Source organism: Aedes aegypti, chromosome 3 (assembly GCF_002204515.2).
Source record: "Aedes aegypti strain LVP_AGWG chromosome 3, AaegL5.0 Primary Assembly, whole genome shotgun sequence".
Lineage (NCBI taxonomy): Eukaryota > Metazoa > Arthropoda > Insecta > Diptera > Culicidae > Aedes > Aedes aegypti.
The window spans coordinates 121,990,726-122,004,780 of record NC_035109.1 but is presented as its reverse complement, the minus strand read 5'-3'; the positions used below and the strand labels follow the sequence as shown (position 1 = coordinate 122,004,780).

General features: G+C 35.6%; 1 protein-coding gene across 9 annotated transcripts in view; it reads left to right on the top strand.

Moving 5' to 3' along the window:
* LOC5572559 (endothelin-converting enzyme homolog) overlaps positions 1 to 14,055 on the top strand; it is a 129,878-nt gene that overhangs the window by 91,008 nt on the left and 24,815 nt on the right. For 2 of the 9 annotated variants that reach the window (XM_021849949.1, XM_021849948.1), the window contains exon 2: positions 11,377 to 11,577. The exons of 6 other annotated variants lie outside the window; for them this stretch is intronic. In XM_021849949.1, coding sequence (XP_021705641.1) covers positions 11,465 to 11,577 — 113 coding nt within the window. In that variant the 5' untranslated portion in view covers positions 11,377 to 11,464. Of the gene's footprint in view, positions 1 to 10,952; positions 11,046 to 11,376; positions 11,578 to 14,055 lie in introns of those variants that run through there. One more of the 9 variants, XM_021849950.1, reaches the window with a different exon arrangement.

Sequence of the window (14,055 nt, the reverse complement as noted above, 5' to 3'; positions counted from 1 at the left end):
GAACTATTTGAGATCTCTTGAAAACTTTGTTGTAGAGAAATTATTCGATTTGAAGGTTTATGAGAGACTATTTTGAAATTATTAACAATAAAAATTGTTTTTGAAAGCCAAGTTGCACTTCAAAACACGACAGTCTCAGCCCTGCACTCATCAAACGACACTTTTCTGTACCTTATAATGTCATTTATTACCCAATGAACGACAGTCTTTTAGGGAGGAAAGCACGTACTGTCCATAATAGCAACCTCTACACATTACGCTACAAAGCATCCAAACATAGACCTGTGAACTGCCGGAACCGATTCGTTTTACATCACGCCGTTGATTTTGTTTTTGCTCGCCGATGAGTATTTTAGCTCAAAAAATTCAAAACTATAAAAAACAACTATGAAATATTTAAGCATTGCTGTAGGAATTCTCCATGAAGTTCTCCATTGAATTATACAGTGGATTCTCCAGTAATTCATCTAAGGATTCCATCGAGAATAGTTTCAAAGATTCCACAGGATTTTCAGTAACTCTTCTACGGATTCCTCAAAGGATTTTGTACAGGGTTCCAAGAAATTGTTCAAGTAATTGTCCAGAAATTTCTGCAGTGGTACCACCAGGGATTCCTCCAGGAATTCTTTTAGATTTATATTTAGAAACATTTTCTAAGAAATTTCTCTTGAAACGTATCTCCGGAAACTCAATGATTTGATTTTTAAGGATTCTACTATGAATTCTTCGTGGAATTTCTTGTAGTAATGTTGCATTTGTTTTCCCAAATTCATAAATTTTTTTTTAGATTTTCCTTCATGGATTTTTTTTGGTGTTCCATCATAATTTTTTTTTTTCAGCAGTTCCTTTTTGAGACAATTTAATAATTGTTCCAGAAATTCATCCAAGATTTATAGAAGTTCTCTCAAGAACGCAAAAGAAAAACCTCCAGGGATTCTGTTTTTTTTACAGGAATTTCTGCATGCAATCATCCAAGGAATTCTCCAGGGATTACTACACATGTGCCTCTAGGGATTAATCCTGCAATGATTCAAAGGAATCCTCAAAGAATTCAACCTGGTATTCTGGATTCTGGAAAAAGCTTTCCATGTTTTTTTAGGATCCATCCAAAGATTATTAAAAGAATCTTCGAAAAACAGAACTCCCAATGATTTTTTTTTTTTCTAAGAATTCCTGCAAGGATTCAAGCATGACATCCTTGAACAAACCCTGAAAATATTCTTCCAGAACGAATAACAGGAATCCCCTCAGATGTTTTTCTAGTGTTCCTTCTTATTTTTTTTCAAGAATATTTCTAATGGTTCCTTCCACAAAAACTCCTTCATAAAGCCTGTCCACGTTAAATTTCGGACACCCAAATAATGGCAGCAAAAAAAAGTTACTCATAATTCAACAAAAACAATTGTTTATTTCAGAATAAGAGTTATATCTACAAAATAAACAGTTGACAAGGATGTTAATCCTTCTTTCTGTAAAATTCTCGAACTTTCTGTGGTACACCCGCCATCCGTGTCCGAAATTTATCGTAGACAGGCTTTAGGTTCTCACAGGGATTTCACCAGCAACTTCTCCGAGTACTCTTCCAAAACTGTAGGAGTCCAAAGCTGTAGGAATTCCTTTTGAAATTTTCCTAGAAATCCCAGAAACAATACTTTGAGGAGATTTTCGCAAGGATTACTCTATGGATTTCTTTAGGGATTCTTCCAGATAAGCAAATACAGCATAATAATTTCAATCGTTATATTATTTTAAGTACGATCGCTCCACAGTTATGTATAACCCACAGATATGGATTAGTTTTTGATGAAATACATCTATATATATTGCAATTACGCATTTCAGCTTCAAAATAAGTTGTGATAGGATTTTGTACATATTTTAAAATACGTCGATCATATTCCTCGAAGCTGTGAAGATGAGGCGATTCTAATAAAACGTTAAGTTCATGATTTCACACATACAGTGAGGTTTCGGTTTTATCAGGCTCAGTTTTCAAAGTTTGATATCTCGAACTTTCCTAATTAATCAAAATTGAAGGCTATGGAATAGACCACAAAAAAAAACCTTGGGATAGAACAGTCATTAAAAAAGGAAAGATTTCGATATGTGTTTGGAACAGAGCGTGATAAAATGAAACCGACACTGTACCGTAAAACGGAGTAATATTGATTAGGATATCCCTCCTAGTAAAAAGCTCTAATCAATATTTATCGATGCAATATGCATGACTGATGCTTCAGTTTCTTTTATTCATAAGGTAATAAAAATTTAGGTGTTTGTGAAATTGAAGTTTTTAAAATGTTTCAACTTTTCGGAAGAATGATTTCTCGCATAACTTGTGATCTCGCCCTAAGGGCCATTGGTAACCATGTGTGTAGCTCGTTAATTTTGAGTATTTGAATGGATTTACAAGTTATTTGGTAACGCTATGGTGAAGAAAGGTGCAAGTAGTATTGGTTTGAACACTTATTCATTCATTTTCTCAGAAACACGTGGTTACCAATGGCTCTTAAGGCGTTTTCCCAGATTAAACTAGATTTTTATGATTATTGATGACATTACTAAAGATTCATGTCTCACATGAGTTCTGCAGATAGTCCAGATAGCCGTAGCAATAAACGCGCAGCTATTCAACAAGACCAAGCTGAGGGTCGTGGGTTCGAATCCCACCGGTCGAGGATCTTTTCGGGTTGGAAATTTTCTCGACTTCCCAGGGCATAGAGTATCTTCGTACCTCCCACACGATGTACACATGCAAAAATGGTCATTGGCACAGTAAGCTCTCAGTTAATAACTGTGGAATTGCTCATAGGAACACTAAGCTGAGAAGCAGGCTCTGTCCCAGTGAGGATGTAATGCCAGAAAGAAGAAGAAGATGAGTTCTGCAAACGATATATACAAAAAATATGCAGATGTTACTAAAAAATGGCATCGCAAAAACGATTCCGATGTCAAAATGTCCATGAATATTTTCAATGATTATACCCCGTTTGCCATAAAGTTGTTTGGCATATTGGCCGTTTGGCATAACGATTGACTTGAAATAAACATCGGTATTTTCGAATCTTTTACCGAGATCAACACCACCGAGCCCTTGGCATACATGTTTGGTTGATTCTCAACAAACGTGGTGTTCGTTCAGAGATTTTCCAAGATATGAATATCAAAATTGCTGTGACATTAGAGAGTATAACTAAATAAAACTCGTGACGGGTCTGATGGAAGATCTTTTCGAAATAATATTGGGGATTTTGCCCTCCAATAGTCTCACACCTAAAAAAAAATGTCCCACCAAAATATTTTCAAACCGTGTTTGTCATATATTGGATGGCGTCGTAGCTAAAAAACAACACGTAACGCACATGTAACGCACACTGTTGAATTGTGCATTGATTGCAAGGAGCGTGCTTCTGTTAATTTGCAATATAAAGTGACGTGTGAGTATTTATCTCCCCACGTAGAAAATTTGCACGTTAATCTATTTGGCAACAAAACGAACAATCATTTTCTCTACATCCCAGAACATAGAGTATGTTTGAGCTTGTTGCGATATACATATTTGAAAATAGTAAATTGGTAAAGAAAGTTCGCAGTTATTAATAATGGGAACGCTCATAGAATATTTCGCTGCAGATCAAGCTCTATCCCAGTTTGGACGAATAACTTGATGGAAATTACTTGATTTATTTAGAGATTATTTTTCGTTTAAAAGATTTAAGGCTCTAATGCAAAAAAAATCTTCTCACAAACTTAAATGAACCACACATTTTTAGAAGAAAATATGTGTGGTAAAACTTTTGAACGGTTCAATAAACATTTTCATTCTTGAAGTGTCGTCAAAAACACCGTCTATTATCGAAAGAAGGGAAAATTTGTGATTGAAATAATATTTTTTCCACCATATCTCGAAAGGACGTCATGTGTTTGTAAAAAAATATGTTGAATATTGGCAGGCTCTAAGGTAACTATCATACTAACAGCACATCTTGCCAGAATTAATAAAACAGAAAATATGAAAATGGTTAAAATTTAGCTTTACTAAATAATAAAATTCAAAACTGTAGAAATATTAGGAACAGCTGATTTTTAAAAGTAGGCAACATTTATGATTGAACCAATAGAAGATTGGACGCCAAAAATTATTGCGGCATAATAAAACGAAAATACATCAACAATTTCGTTCAAGATCATCGAAGTGATTGTGCTACTTTTCCCCGAATACCAGTTCCCCGAATGACCCTTTTCTAGGAAAACCATTACACCGAATAAACCGTTTCCCCGAAATTGGTGCAGTTTAAACAGGTGCGATAATAGTCTTCAGTGGCTGGATGGTGAACGAAAGTGTGACAGTATGTGTAGAAGGTACTGGAAAAAGCGTGACAGAGGGGGGAGGGAGGTTATAAATTTAAAAAATCGATGGACGTCATATTTGAATCGTCCCATACCCCATAGTAGCGAAACTAATAAAATCACATGAAACATTTTTTTGAAATGCGGTTTGGTATGCGAGGCAAGATAAGCACTCTTTGTTCGTGACGCTCTTACCGAAGTTATGCAATACATTATTTCGAGTTCTGATTAATAACATTATATTGATATGACGGACGAAAATTGCAACTAAAAAACCAACATCACAACGTAAATACTATCAAAAGTACAAATAAGTTTAAAAATTTACCTTCCCATATAAGATTTGATCATGTAAAAGTGATATTTTTGTTGCGTAAACAAATTTATTCATAATTTTTTGGCCGTATAGTTATAGAATAATCTTCTGTAGATAACCTGAAGCAAATCTTTCATCATACCGTCAAGCTACCATTCACCGTGCATTTAAGAAAAAATTGCACTTTAAAAAATTATTTTTGCAATTTCTCATCGTAATAGGCTGTTTTTCATCACGCCAATCTGTCATGAAACGGCCTACTTTCCTACACTGAAGTATGCAGTGCGGGAATAGTCATTACCTAACTGAAACCAGTGCTGTAATGGTTCATTACGCAACGCTTTCTCATTACGCAACTGTTTTGAGTTGCGTAATGACTCATTACCCAACTATTTTCAGAATTTGCAAAATGATGGTGCAAGCATCCAGATGTTATTTCTGATACCCTCCAGTGGTGTTCTACGAAATTGCAAAAAATGTTGTACGCAACTCGTTGCAGAAATCGATTTTTACAGCACTCGTCGTAGTTATCCAACTCGGCAAGCCTCGTTGGACAAATGTACGACTCGTGCTGTAAAAATCGTCATTCTGCAACTTGTTACGTAAACTACTAATAACTTTTCCAAATAATTTGAAGCGTATTAGAATACCACTACGTAGCGTACAATTATATAATAATTCAGGGAAAAATCTAAACTAGTGATGCATAAATAAAAATTACTCAAAAATTATGTTTGAAAATCTTATGTTAAGGTCGCCTCGTACCGTTCTATGTCACCATTTACCGTGCACACTAGTGCACCATTCACCGTGCGTATAGATTTCGTCATGATTTAATTTTGATTCTTGAAGAAACATTGTTGATGGAGCAACTATGTTGCTAATAGTGAGCGCACTCATTTTTAAGACTGTTCAAATCTTCATTTACCAATAGAATCCATAAAAAGTTTAAAAATTGGACAAATAATTATTTTTTCATTAAAATCGTTATAGGAGGTTTGACTGTATTGTCCAAATCATTTCATATTCACTCAAAAACTAAATATGAAGTAGTTTAATGACGATATAACAATAAATCTAATATTACCGAATAATTTCATGCCTTTTACACTAATGCACGGTAATAGGAACCATACATACTGAGAGGGATCCATTCACCGTGCATTTGGGTTTCGACTGAAACACAATATAAAATTCTAAGTTGCATGAAATCTCATTGCTCATACGATGAAATACATCTTACTAATAGTATCCACAATGAAAACTTGTTGAAATTTTGAAAAAAATCATACTCTATCGTTAAAATGAAAAATGTGATTTTTTGGTGTTTCTACTAAGAGTGTTGAAAAATCTTATTATCAAACAGAATTCACATGATTTTTACTACATAAACTAGGTTTTTCAAAATGCTTTGTGACAAAAACTACTTCATTTCATCAGTTTTATCTTATTTTGCTGACAAAAAAATAATTTGTGAAAATTGTATGAATATTCTGTAGGAATTTGTATATGTGCACGGTGAATGGAGGCCGTACGGTGACTGGTGACTTAACGGTATTTGAAAATTATTTAATTTGTTTTGAGTATATCAATAAGTTGGTGGGCTTCGTGGCCGTGCGGTTAGTGTCGTTAGGCAATTAATCGTATCGTGTCATAGGGTGTGGGTTCGATTCCCGCTGCAGCCATTGAAACTTTTCGTTAGGAATGTTTCTCGACTGTGCCACTGGAGCATGCTAGTTGTCTAGTGTTAAGTTGCAGTATGTGCAGTAGAGTGATGCAAACTTTGAAATTTTGGCTCCCCTGTGCTTAAACGATTTTGATTATGGTAATTGGCATCCTCCCCAAGTTTGAAGTGATTCGGAAGAAATTCGACTGTGCACACGCCATTTGAAGTTTATATGAAGATTACTAAGGAAAACGCCAATCTTATGTGCTCAGCCCTCTATCTCTTCGTCATAATATTTCATGGAAAAGTGAAAAAGGTCTTCTAACGTGAAATCCTCCCAGCTAACTTTGCCGAAGACCACTTTTCGATTGGACATCAGGAAAAATTGTTATTCATAATCATAAAGTTGGTTTTCATGTAGCATGCTTCACCAACTGTTCGGCAGGCAACAGTGGTGCTCCTGGCGGGAAGAATAGATCAAAGTAATCCAGGCTACTATGTTCTACAGCAAAAAAGCAGTGTTGCTCCGAAAGTAATTGAATGATCATCTCAGCATGATATAGACTTCGTTGTCAATGATAACAAATTATCCTTACGTCCAATCAAAATGTGGTCTTGGGCAAAGTTGTAGCTGGGAAGTTTTCACATGAGATGAGTCTGTTTACTTTTCCATAGATTATTATGACGAGCAGTTAGACGACTGAACACAAAAGGTTTGTCTTTTCCATAGTAATTTCCATATAAACTTCAAATAGCGTGTGCACAACCAAATTTCTTTCGAATCACTTCAAATGTTGGGAGGATCATTTTCATCATAATTGACATCGTTTAAGCATAGGGGAGCAAAAACTTCAAAATTTGCATCAGTCTAATGTGCAGCTAAATGGCTGAAGACGGTGTCCGTGTCTTTAAAGTTTGCACCCTTGAGACAATACGATCATCCTGTTCAAAATTGAGGAAAAGTGTTAAATTTTAGAAACCACATTTAGTTGTAAGCTTAGCCTACGATATCCGCTTTGCACTAAATCAATTTTAATTAACAAACAAACGTTTATATAATTTTTTTAGTAATCCCAGAAATGTATTGAATATTTTTTTCTCAATAATAGGTTGAAAGTTAAATTAGATGAAGACAAATACCGTCAGAATATCAAGCTAATATCGTCGGATATTACAAGCATTAGTAAATAATGGTTTTCGTGATTTTCCTTTAATAAAAGATCACTTATCAAAACTTTTGATGGTTGTAAGGTGAAGTAATAATGTCAAATATGAAGATGATTGCTAATTTTACCAGATTAAAAATGTTTAAGTTTAAGAAGCTCATCCTTATGGTGCTCATCTTGCCCCATCTGACCCTACCTTGCAGATAAATGCATGTTTTAGTGTACTGATTCTGATTGATGGCCCTCTTCTTTCATTATTTTATGATATTTATGATTTAGGGTGGTCCATATAACAATACAATCTGCAACTCCCATCTTCCACATCTTTCTTACGATTTTTATGATAAAAATAGAGTTTTGCCAAGATTTAGGGGCCTATTTTATAAGTCGAGTCGATCAAAATGATTCGACTGGAGTCACTGTCGACCAAAAAATTCGCTCGACACGGCTCTGTCAGTAATGATTACAGATAAGTCACATGAATATATGCTCAAAATAGACCCCTTAAGGCGAAGTAGACGTTGTACGCGTCGTTGATGAATGTTGCTGATTCATCTCACGATTTCGAATCAAAGAAAATCAGTTGGTTTTGCACTGAGGTTAATATAACTATCAAGACTGAGTATTATCACTTTGAAATGCAAGCTGAAAAGTCATCATTGTTGCCAAAACGAATGACGGGCTAATTAGTAATTGTGAAGATGATTTAATGGTGGTTCAAAGACGGTGTATTTTTATATGTAAATTCTGTAAAATGCTTCAAATACTGGGTTCTAGATAAAACGTTCTAAACACGTTATAATGTTTTTTTTTTATGAAAGCATGAACTTATCATCTCTTAGTTTGACTCTATGTTTCAATAGAACAAATCAATCGGATGGATACATGAAGAGTTTTCAGTGCAAACTTTTCACACATTGTTGTGATATATGTTATTACCTTAGGGGACATATTCCAATAAACTTCTACAAAACCTCCAAACAAAGTTTGCCGCATTTGAAATCATTCCTTCAGCAACGTTAAACATTGTTCAAAAAATATTGAGTAATAAGGTTTGGTAATGTATCTTATCATCAACGTGGGTATGGCATTATTGAAGTCCTAAAAAGGAGTGGGAATTTGACAGAACTAAATTTTAATCATAAAAATTATAAGTCAGATATGTGACTTTCAAACGACGCTGATTAAAAAAAATTGACGCACAGGTCTATGACCAAACAAACCATCATCGACTCATTGCTCTATTCGGCCCCAATTGGAGGAAAAGTAAAGTTTTCGAACCAACTGCACCGGTAACTATAGTGCTATTTTCAGATCGCCATGCAATGTGTCATTGTCATCGTCGTCGAAAACGGTGGTCAATACGTACGGCAAAACTGATTTTGCTCAATTCCAAATTTCCGTATATTACGCACCGCATCGTGCAAGATTCGCGCTCACACGTTTAAGGCCGCATGCATAACTCTCGGCCGGCTCACCACCGGTAATCGAGTTCCTCTCGTGTACGCTCGTTGAATATCCATTACAGCGTTTAGGTACTCGGCAGTAGAGCAATTGGTCAGCACTCGCGATATCGAATGGACTTGAAACAGGGAAAATGAGCGATGCTTCCTTTATTGTTGAACTTGAAGATTATGAACTAGAAAGAATAGAATACTATACTGAATGATAATAATATAGTAAGGGTTAGGATATCGATACAGGTATACCATGATAGTGAATCCACACGTCGTTAGGGGCGGTCCATTAATTACGTAAGACAATTTTGGCGGTTTTTAGACCCCCCCCCCTCCTCCCATAGTAAGATTTTTTGTATGAAAATTAAAAATAATTTGTATGATGCGTAAGAAATCTCAAAATGTTCTGATGTATCATGAAAGTTATGGAACAAAAGATCTATTCGGATTCTACACTCATACTAAGGAATATCGATGTTAGTATATATATATAAATATAATAAATATAGACAAACAACTTCCACTTTTCTTCCAAATTAAATTATGTCCAAGCAGCTTTTTGAATCACGGGAAGATTAGCAGTTTACGAAACAAGTTGCAGAACGATGATTTTTGCAGCACGAGTTGTACATGTATCCAACGACGCTTGCCGAGTTGGATGATCAGGACTGCCCATAACTGCATATTTGTAACATTCGACAAAAGTAGGCATTGAGTAAAATGGATAACAAGTTTTCATTTTATTGCAGTATGGGGGGAAACCAAAATTTCAAAAAATCACTAGGAATTTAAAAGTGCTTATTTGAGGCTGAAATTTTGTACATCTCATATCGCATATTGGATGAATAGCCAGAAAAAAATTCTGATGGAAATTTCGTTGCTACTGCATCTTGAGGCTCATGTATAATCTCAATGTGACTGTTATGCGGTTACAATTGCCAATGTGACAAAACAACTTGGTATTTTTTTCAAATTTTCTAGAACAATCTCACAGATTTCAGTAAGTTGATCGAAAGTATTTGTCATTTAATGACTCTACATGGTATTAACTCCATTTTGTCAAAAATGTCGAATGTGACTGTTTTGCAGTTATGGGCAGAGGACAAGTTCTGTAAAAGTCTAGATCTGCAACGAGTTGCGTACAACATGTATTGCAATTTCATAGAAGATCGCTTGAGGGCACCAAAAATCGTATCAGGATGCATACACCATTATTTTGCAATTTCTTCTTGTGTAATGGTTAATTACGCAACTCGAAACAGTTGCGTAATGAAGAAGCGTTGCGTAATAGTCATTAAGTAACTGATTTCAGTTGCGTAATGACTATTGAGATATTGCATAATTCAGTGCAGGAAAGTAGGCCGTTACATGACCACCGATATATTTGAAATGTTACAAACATGGTTGCTACGTTCTGATTCACTCAAGTCAGTAATAATATAAAAAAAATCTTGAAGATCGGCTGGGAGGCAGTGGGCATAGTCTTCTTTACTTTACATATTTCTGTATCGAAAGGGTAGGGTGGTGGCCTAGAATTTAATATGTGAATGTTTGTTGCTGGAGAAATTCGTTCCCTAAAATTTGGCTAGCGCCTTATCAAAATTAATTACTTTACAAACCACTTTTTAAGATTTTTTTTATGGAAACTTTCGCGACTTCTCAAAACATAGTGTTTTTGTGCTTTCTGGGAAGTATGCACTTCAACAGAAAAGTAATCGCCTATCTCGATGCGTGGGAAATTTCTTGCAAGAAATGCTCAAGACATGTATTTTTCTTTGATCGCAGTACGCAGTTGAAAAGAAACGTCAAATCAAATGGAACATACTGTGAAAATTTTTTGACCATTTCTTCCGCAGAAATTTTTACTTTTCTTGAGCGGAACAGCATACCTAGCTTTCCTCATGATACTCAAATGGAAAAATGATCAACTGATATGAAAAGCGGTGAAATAGTCTATTTCACAAAACGTTGAAGAACAGCTAATAGCTCATTTTCTGAATATTAAATAGCTGTTAAACAATAGCAGAGTCCACACCACTGAATAAGTTCTAGCATCATATGATCAGCATCTGTAACGGACCGCCTAAAAAGTAATTATTCGAACTCTAATTATGATATTAGATACCAATCAAGATACACACCCTGATAACTTGATAACACCGACTCAAAATCACGCCAAATTAGAACACACTGTATGAACTACGTGTTCGTTGCTATAAAGCGATATCAATTGTCTTGGGTGATCTAGACTTTTTCTAATGAAATTATACCTGGTATGAGGCAAATCATTTGTAGACAACTTCAAAAAATACCTTATATTTTGATACGCACGATCGAGCATATGTTCACCCAATAACGCAATGCCCACCATCACTCCTGATTTGACTAAATCGTTCCGCTGTTCGTTCGATCTCGCCATAGCTACTACACGTGTAATTGAATGTAATTGTGCGTTTCGGTTAGGCACAAATATAGCCAGACGCGTTCATGTTTCAATGACTTAATCGCGATGATGGCAATGACAGCGGTTCCCACGGTAGAGGATTTTCGCCGAATCAGTACCAGCCGGTGTTCGTTGATTAGCAGCAGTGGAATTTCATCGATGTTGGAGCAATTGCGAAAGTAAGTACCGAGCCGGATAGAGGAGAGTTGTCATGGTAGGATTCATGTTTTCGAAATCTCAGCCAAGTGCTATAGTTTGGTGTATTCTTCCTAAAATTATAAAACACGTTGCCTCAACTATGGTTGAAAAATCACCATCGTTGATGGGAATTCCCACAGAGAAAGATAGGAGTGGTAAACTTCGATTGATTGAGTAAAATTAACACATTGCTGCTAAAAATCTTTCCCCATTCGATACATACCACAGAAAAAATAATTAGTACGTAACCAGGATCTCCATCAGGAGGTGGAGTCTTAAAAGTTCATTTTTGCAAAATAGTAGTTTACGCAACAAGTTGCAAAATGATGATGTTTACAGCACGAGTTGTTTAATTATGCAACGTGACTTGCCGAGTTGGATAATTACGACGAGTGTTTTGAAAATCGAGTTCTGCAACGAGGAGCGTACAACATTTTTTGCAATTTTGTTGAAAATCGCTTGCAGGTATCAGAAACAACATCGGGTCTAGTATCGTCTAGTTTGTATTCAAAATTATGTCACAATTTCTGTAAATTGTTTTGTTATGATCCATTACCCAACCCAAAATAGATGCGTAATGAAAAAGCATTGCGTAATAATCATTATGCAACTGATTTTAATTGCGTTATGACTATTACAACACTTCATAGTTTGGCTGTTTCATTACAGATTGGCGTGATGAAAATCAACCTATTACGATAAGAAATTGCAAAAAGATCATTATACACACTGACGCCTACTTGTCCCATGTTCTAGAACGTTCTATGTAGGGGGATTAGGGGCATAATGAACACCCGGGGCGAAATGGACACCCCGTCAATCTCTGAGAATATGCACACTTCATCAAAAGTGCATACTCTGCATGAAATCTGTATTGCATTTAAAATGTTTGACGGTAAAAAAGTTTATGTTTTGCTTCAATTGTCCTTAGAAATTTGATTTTAAGTTTTTCTCTGCTTCAAATTGGCATATAAGCAAGGCTGTGGGAGAATCTGATTTTTGAACAAAATAACGAATCCAGAAAGGTTTTTTTTAGCTCTTATGATAAAGGGAGAGCCCTTTTACACATCGGAACGACTGAGAGACATTAAATATTTTGGAATCATTAAAATTCATGTAAGTGTTCATTTTGCCCCGATCTAATTTTCTATCTCACTTTTCTGGCATATGATATGATTTTAATTACCATGGATGAATGTAGCACGTCGTACTGATATCAAACTTCAAAATTAGCCGAGAGTAATTTGTAAAAATGTCATTGTATGGTCTTAAAACAAACATTTGCTTGATGTGTCCATTATGCTTCGAATTCCCCTAAACCTTAAGTACCGCGGGACAAATATGCGTAGAACAGCAGCACAGCTTTTGCACCCTTTGGCAGGATACGTTTTACTATGAAGGATCTCCACCAAGGTGGTTCAAATATTCCTTTTTACTTCACACCGCTCATTCGATTCTAGATCAAATTGTGAGTGTACTCCCAAAATTTGAGATCATTTGGATGCAAACTGAGACTGCTCAAGCTCTACAAAGTTTGTTTGAGAATTAGAAAAGGAAAAGCAAGCAATTCATGCAATCGGTCATAGTGTTCATGGCTCTTGAGAGTTAGAGCTATGCTGATACTGTTAGATACATCAGTCAGCTACAACTTTGCTGAAGACCGTTTTCAAACTAGTAAATTGGAGTCGACAGAGCGTATTGGTTTATTGTGTTCATGTAAAGAATGGCAGGGGTTCATTTAATGGCTTGGAAAATTCCAGATTGAAAAAGTTCTGAAGATTCGATTGGAGGCGGTCCCAATAGCCGCCAGCTAACTGTCCTAGCCAGTTAAACACAATTATACGTTTGATTATATAAGAATTATATTATGATATATGTTCCTTCAAGAACTCTTTAAGATAAATATAATCCGCACTTTATCCAGGAATCACTCCCAAATTTCATCAAATATGCTTCAAACAGTTTCTCAAAGCGTTCCTTAGAGAAAAGCGACAGATATTCTCACATTTTTTATCGGGATTTTTGTAGGGATACTACAAGAATTTCTTTATTTACTTATTTTTCCGGGTACTTTGCATTCGTCAAGGATTTTTTCTCTAAATGTATTGTATTTCTCTTAAAACACAAGACATGAGCTCAGTTTTATATTTTTTTTTTTGTTAACTATTCCAAAGAGTTCTCAAACCAAACTTCAAGGATCCAGGTCAGGGCTGGGAATGGTAGGGGAAGAGCACCAATTTTCGACCTAGCACTAATTTTCGACCCATTCATACGATTTTGGCCTACTTTGTATGAAAGTTCGAAAATTGGCCACAGAATTCTTGTGGGTCGAAAATTAGTGCTTTTCCCCTAATAGTAGTAAGCTTGAACTTCACAAGTTTTATGTTATTTTTTGCTATTTCTCATCGTAGTAGGCTGTTTTTCATCACGTCAATCTGTAATGTAACGTCCTACTTTTC